General features: G+C 42.4%; 1 protein-coding gene across 1 annotated transcript in view; it reads left to right on the plus strand.

The window, feature by feature from the left end:
• The window catches only part of Dhfr (dihydrofolate reductase), a 26,033-nt gene extending 20,820 nt beyond the window's left edge, over positions 1-5,213 (plus strand). Inside the window, exon 6 of the mRNA XM_008853319.3 lies at positions 3,710-5,213. Within this exon, the coding sequence (XP_008851541.1) occupies positions 3,710-3,788 (79 nt within the window). The 3' untranslated portion in view covers positions 3,789-5,213. The remainder of the gene's footprint in view (positions 1-3,709) is intronic.
• Positions 5,214-7,243: the final 2,030 nt, after the last annotated feature.

A 7,243-nucleotide genomic window follows, 5' to 3' on the forward strand; every position in this document is an offset into this window, starting at 1 on the left:
GTGAGTGAAGAAAAAATGAAATTAGAAAGCAGGTGATGCTTCAGATGTCAGAAGCCTAAGAGCCAAAGTTCCTGTTAACCACATAAGATAGTTTTACCATGTGTCTGCCTTTTTTCCTATATGTCTTTGCCATCTTTGCCTGTACATCTATGTAACACACCATGCCAGCCAACCTACACTGCTCTGTTCTCATTGATCTTGCTTGGGAGAAATTTTTCTGCCTCAAACTCTATGAGGCCCCAACCAAACTAGCAGGCCCAAATGTTTCACATCAGTTTTCTTTTTCATGAGGACAGAAAGGGGCGTTTAGGAGCTACATTAGGCTGTATTTTCATTACTGTAATAAAATGCCTCAGGCAGGCTAACTTTAGAAGAGATATATTTAGCTTACAGTTCTGGATGCCCAAGGGCATGTTACCAGCCTTGGCATCCCCTGTTGAGGTTCCCATAGCAGATGGCATCACAGTGGCAGGAACACACATAGTAAGAAAAGATCACACTTGTAACTAAGAAGCCAGAGAGAGACTGGAGTCTCACAGTCCCTTCTAGGGCTATGCTGCCCATTAACCTAAGTCCTTCCCACTAGGCCCCACTTAAAGGGCTACAACCACCTCCCAGCGTCACCACACAGAGAGGACTTGGCTTCTCATACTTGATGCTTTGCAAGACAAACCCCATCCAAACCGAAGCAGAGGTGGTAATTGGCTCCAGAGCTGGGACTCATGCCCCAGGTGGACACTGATGGGGATTTTGGATGCACAGGTGTTTCTTCTTCTGTCTTTTTGGTTGTGAACCTGAGCCTTTAACAGCTGTGCCAGCTCTCCAGCCCCGTGTTTCCTCTTCTGATCCACTACTTTCTGACTTTCTGGGAAGCTGGCATATTTTTTCCAAAATTTCCCCTAGAAATTGTGCTTCCTTGTGCTTCCAGTGAAGTCTTAATTTTTTTTTATGGATGACTGTTTCAAGAACTCTCTTTACCTCTTAAGCCTTCTACCAAACCATCTCTGGATTGTTGTGGTCCTTTATCAGTTAGAGTTGGGGTTTATTCTGACATTAATGCTTAAAGATTCTAAATAGGAGGATGTATGTAGGTGGAGCTTAACAAATAGTGGCTTCCAAATCCTGTCCAAGTGCTGAGCCTATGGAAGTGGCTCAGTGGGTAAAGTGCCTGCAGCACAAGCACGGGGACCTGAGTACAGATCTCCAGCAACTCCGTGAAAGCCAGGAGCAGCAGTGCATGCCCATGGCTACAGTGTAGGGCCACAGAGCCAGCCATCCAGCCTAGCCAACCTATGAGCTCCAGGTTCGGTAGCAGACTATCTCAAAAACTGAGAGATGGCTCAGTGGTTAAGAGCACTAGCTGCTCATGCAGAGGACCTCAGTTCAGTTCCCAGCACCCACAAGGCAGCTTACAACTACCTGTAATTCCAGTTCCAGGGGTTTCAACACCCTCTTCTGACCTCCACAGGCACCTGCATAAAACAGTGCACTTATATACATTCAGGCAAAACATTCATTTGCATAAAACAAAAATAAAAGACTATTTTTAAAGTAAATATGCATCAACCTCTGGCCCCGCAAGCATGCATACACACACATGAACATGTACATATACCTAAAACAAAAATGTTCAAGTGTAGCTCACAGGAAGAGTTTGGAACTAAGCTGGGGTGGTGATGCACAACTATAGCAGTACTTCAGACCCTGCAAGTTCAAAGCTAGCCTGGGATGCAAAGTCAAGTTGGAATTATGGTTATCAGGTGATTATAACCATTATTAAAAAGACCAAACCGAACCCAACCTCTCAGGCTGTCTGCTAGGATCTCAGCCTTAGCCCACCAAAGCCAGATCTGCCCTGGGGCTTTGGGAGGGACCTCACGAAATCCCAGGTAGGGGGATGGGTATGGTGCAATCAAGGGAAGCTTACCACCACGTGGAGGTAGGATTGGGGGAGGGGGGTGCCTCTCAGGCAGTCCCCTGCATTCTCAGGCCCTCTGCCAGAGGGAGGCCAGAACTCTGGCAGTCTGCTGAGATCAGAGCCACTACAAAAAGACCAAAAGATATTAGAGAAAGAAAAACTAGATTTAAGAATTCAATTTAGTTTTGCAGTGAAAATTAGCATCAATACCGTGGCTACTAATATACTCCACGAGTAGAGCAGTCACTTGCAAGGCATTATTCTCAGCCTTAGGCCTTCTTAGCACTCTGCTTTTGTCTTAGTGACTGACAGTCTTGATACTGGTGAATTTTACACACAAAAAAATTGTTGTAAATTTTACAAAGAAACTAAAATTACAGTTTAAAATTGGCCTAGTAAAATCATCACTTAAATTTTTTTTTAAAGCTACATTACTACTAAAACAATAGGCTAGAAAATGGTTGGCAGATAGATGCAGAGCTTCCTATTCTGAAATACAAATTATTCTCCAACATTGCTGTGTTGGTGTTACTATCTCTGTTTTTATCACATTTTCCATAATCAGTCAATAAAAAGTTCATGTCTCTTATTTAGCAGTGTGTCAATTTCTTTAAATAAGAAATTTAAACATTTTAAATAAGCGTAAAGTGTAAGTGTCCTTGCCAACAGTGCATTTACAGTAATACCCAATGTTAAAAGGGAACATTTGGCCAAGCATGGTGGCGCACACCTTTAAGCCCAGCACTTAGGAGGCAGAGGCAGGCGGATCTTTGTGAGTTCGAGGCCAGCCTGGTCTACATAGTGAGTTCCAGGACACCTGGGGCTACAAAGAGACAGTGTCTCAGAAAGACAAAAAGGGGGGGGGGCATTTGTTGGGCACTTACTGTGTCAGATGAAATGCTAAATTCTTTACCATGAAGAATACTTGATTGGTAACCAGCAGAGAGGTATACGCAGTAGAACCAGAGACAGGCACAGCATAACTGAAGTAGTAGAAACTGGCCCCCTTTATTATAGACTGGGGTGCTATAGTGGAGACTGAGTAGCCAGAGAGTCCTGAACAGAGACCTAAGAAAAGTTAGTGCATGGGAAAGATCAGGAATATTGTGATGCTAGCTGAGCACTTACAGCATGCCACACATCACAGGGTAAGTAGAGCCAGGTAGTGCCCATGAGTAAACATAAACCAAGAATCTGCCACTTGCTGGGTACATAACCTTGGTTCCAAACAGCCACAGCTAACCTATTTTTCTTCTGCTTACACAGAAATGTGATTTCAACTGTTAAGAACTACAAAAAGGTTCTTGGGAAATTTCACATTATCTCACTGATAGAGTGAAAAGATTCTAGGGGAATTAGAACTGGGGTTAGTTTTGTTTGGGGAAGATTGGGCGATTTTGTTGCTGTTGCTCTTTGGTTTGGTTTTTGTTGTTGGTTTGGTTGAGGGTGGTTGGAGACAAAGTCTCACTATATAACCCTGACTGACCTAGAACTCACAGAGATCCACCATTCCCAGCTGGGGTTAGTGTTTGAAGAAAAAAAAATAAGTACCAGAAGAGAAGATACATTACTTTCTGTTTTCTGGCTTTATATAGCTGATATTTTTTCTTCTGATTTGCCTGTGTTATGCATTTGTTCATAGTTAGCACTGTAGTGGTGGCTTATCGACTTGCAGAAAGAGGAAGGAAATCCTTTCTCACTTCACGCCCTGTTGATGCCCCTAGCATGGGCAGTCAGGGAAACTGCTTGCAGTGGGTGTAAAATTTAACCATGTGTCTTTGTTTTTTCCAGATACCCAGGTGTTCTTTCTGAGGTCCAAGAGGAAAAAGGCATCAAGTATAAATTTGAAGTATATGAAAAGAAAGATTAGCATAAAGATGTCTTCTGATTTATTTCAAGTTCTGCTTCCCGCTTAAAAAATTAATGCATTTTTCCGTGAAAATGGGACTTCTGTTGACTTTAGATCTATGAGTAATTATTTCTTTAGGGTAGGGGATTGTTGGGAGTGATTGCTTTGTGGTGCTAGGGGTGGAATTCAGAATCTTGGGCGTGCCAGGCAACTGCCATACTACTGAGCCACATCCCTTGCTACTGAATAATTCTTTCTAAGCAGTCTGTTCTCATTTCCTGTTAATCTGACTAGGTTATATTACACATACTATAAGAAATGTTGCTTGCAGTAATGGTCTCAGTACCCCTCCTTCGAGGCCTCAAGTGAACTCCAGCAGCTGCTTTTGGTAGCATGTGTACAAGAGTGGAACATGGGAGGTCCCCCTGGAAAGTATGAGTTGATACAGGGGTTCAAGGAGATAGGAGCTAGACAGATGAGTCCAAAGGGCCAAAATGAGTTTTAAACAGAAGGGCTAGAACTCAGACTTAGAAAATTAGATCAAAGTAGGAATCATGAATTATTCTATGCACATCACACCTCTCAACAAAGTTCTGTTCACTCAGAATCAGTAAATTGAGAACTCCATTCTGTTCCATGGAGATAGTGAAGAAGCAGGTGGGAGCTTACCTAAGGTCTGAAACATTTAAATTTTCTGTTGCTCATCTTCAGTGAAATTCTAAGGAATATTATAGTGACAGAGGAAGAATAGGCTGCTTTCTACCAAAAAAAAAAGGTACTAGCAAGCATAATAGCTACAGTTAAGAATTCAGAGATAATGGCTTGAGAGTGGGTATTGCTTGAAATGAAAATTAGTAAGTTAGGAACTAAACTTTGTGAAAGTGAAAAAGAATTAAAATTTCTTCCCTACATGTCAGTAAAGATTTAGATTTAGGCAAAAGAAATGGTATTTTCTGCCTTATAAAGTGATGCACTTCACAAAGGTTAGCCTCCTCAGGAAGGAAGCTCGGGAGGGAATGATGACAGTAGCTTCCACCAGAGCACCGTGCACAGTGAAAAGCAGATTCAGGTGAAAGTTGGAAGCAGCCGAGGTTTCTCGTGGACTTGGAATTTTATTTTTGACCCAATGAATTTGAGATGACTAAGAAAGGAAGGAAGAAAAGAAAAACTGAAAATAATGGAGATGTGCCCTCAAAATTCTAAGAAGAAAGGTGTTTTCAACAAGTTAAATCTACAGCTGGTCAAACGAAGACCAAGGCGCCTGGGTCCCCTCCTGTCTTTTCTTGGAAAGCTGCTAAAGGAGATGCTCCAGCAAAACAAAGAATTATGCAGACCAAAGGGAAATGCTAAGATCTAGGAAATATGACTCAAAACAGGTAGTATTTGGGGGGCCAGGAATGGAGTGGAAGGTCAAGGGGAGGTGGGAGATTAAAGGCCATTCATGGAGCCATTGGTAAATGAGACGTGCTTATTTTCTCCAGGTGAGGGCACACAGGCTGCTGGGCAGGTGGACACTGGACAAAAGCACCTATGCCCTGGGTACCAAAGACTTTTTATAGGAAATGACATAAAGGTAGCTTCTTGCCAAAACTGATTATATAACAGATTACATCACTGTTTACTTTTGGGGTCCCTGGACATCATTTATTTTGTGCTGACTCACAGCCTTCACGGTGTCTATCATTAGCCATTTTGACTTAAGCTAGAAATCCCTGTCAGCACCATGTTGTCTAAACATAAACAGGCCTTGATTCCCTTCAGTATTCCAGCTGTGTAGCTGGCTTAGCAAACAAAGCAGTAGAAGCATTAATGGGTGGATGACAAATCTGGAGCTTTTGCAAAGAAGCTCTTTTAAAATAAAGCATATATAAACTAAGTTGAGAGCAGTGAGATGATTAGGCAAACAATTTAGGGAGAGAATACAAAAAAGAAAAAGTGCCGTTTTTCTTAACAGTGACCATAATTATAATGGTGTGATTGGCTGCCTGACCCAAATCTGATCACTACTTTGGGACAATGAGGAAAAGAGACTAGATGTGGTATAAGAGCTAAAACCTTATCACATTAGAAAGTCACTACTAGATAAAAAAAATTTTTTTAAATCAAGAAGAGGCTAGAGAGATGGCTGTGTACTTAAGAGCACTTGGTGTGCTCACTTGTAGAGGACCTGGGTTCAGCTCCCAGCACCCACATGGCAGCCAATAACTAGCTGTAACTCCAGTTCCAGGGAATCCAGCATCCTCTTCTGGCCTCCATGCACTTACATACACACAGGCAGTACACATGAAATAAAAATATTTTATTTAAAAAGTGAACTATTTGAGGGTAGAAAAAAAAGGAAAGCTCCTAAAAGTTAAGCATTGCCGTTCTGGAGAAGGGGAAGGGTAGAACTGGGACTACTAGACCAGGGACTCCCTAATAAGGCTAGGCTGGCTGCCATAAGTCCCAGGGATCCTCCTGTCTCTGCCTCCCCAGTGTTAGGATTACAGACATGTTGCTGTGTCTGGCTTTTTAAGTGCGTACTGGAGATCTGAACTCGGGTCCCCATGCTTATATGGCAAGTGTTTTACTTTCTGAATCATCTTCCCGGCCTCAGAGCAGTTTTCTTTAATCGTAATAAAAAGTTGCACTTCTTCACAAGCGCTAGTCTCCTCTTACTCTGTACACTCAACATAAAAGTTCTGGGAAATGTTAATGGCACTACATTTTCATAGCTTTAAAACATGAAAAAGGTAGTTAGCCATGCTCATGCAAAAGCCCACAGACCAGTTGTCAGGAAACCAGGCTTTCTCCCAAGGCACCTGCCTTCCTCTTCCATAGGGAATCGAGCCTCGCTTTTTCCAGCGTGACTTCTGTTTAAGACTATAGGCTGATTATTTGAAGCAAAGATGTCAATAATTAGCTGCATATATTAAAATATACAGGTTAGCACATTTTATGCTTCGGTATGATTGAAGTTATGTAACATGCTTCCGTACAAGCCATGTTCCTCAAAATGTCCCCACTACACCTGTTTCAGGAGTGGGTCCCAGATCTGCCTTATAAACAGACACCACAAGGATTCTGGAGCTGGAGTACCTAGGACTGACAGAAGCATGCCTGGGTGATGCCAGCCATCTGGAAGACTGATTTCTTCCTACTGATTTAGAATGTTTTTGCACCCTGTATTGGGCAAACTCATCTTTTCCCATTACCAGGGATTTCAAATGAAGCAATATAGAGAAACATACTGGCAATGGCAAGATGGCCCAGCAGATAAGAGCACTGGCTGCTCTTACAGAGGACCTGGGTTTGGTTCCTATTAACCACATGGCAGCTAACCACCATCTGTAACTCCAGTTCCTTTTACAGTCTCCATGGGCATTGTATGCACATGGTACACTTACATACATGCAGTCAGAACACTTATAAAAATAGAGAGATGGCTCAGCCATTAAGAGCACAGACTATTCTTGCAGAGGATGCAGGTTCAAGTC

The sequence above is a fragment of the Nannospalax galili genome, unplaced genomic scaffold, assembly GCF_000622305.1.
Source record: "Nannospalax galili isolate Female #2095 unplaced genomic scaffold, S.galili_v1.0 scaffold45, whole genome shotgun sequence".
NCBI lineage: Eukaryota > Metazoa > Chordata > Mammalia > Rodentia > Spalacidae > Nannospalax > Nannospalax galili.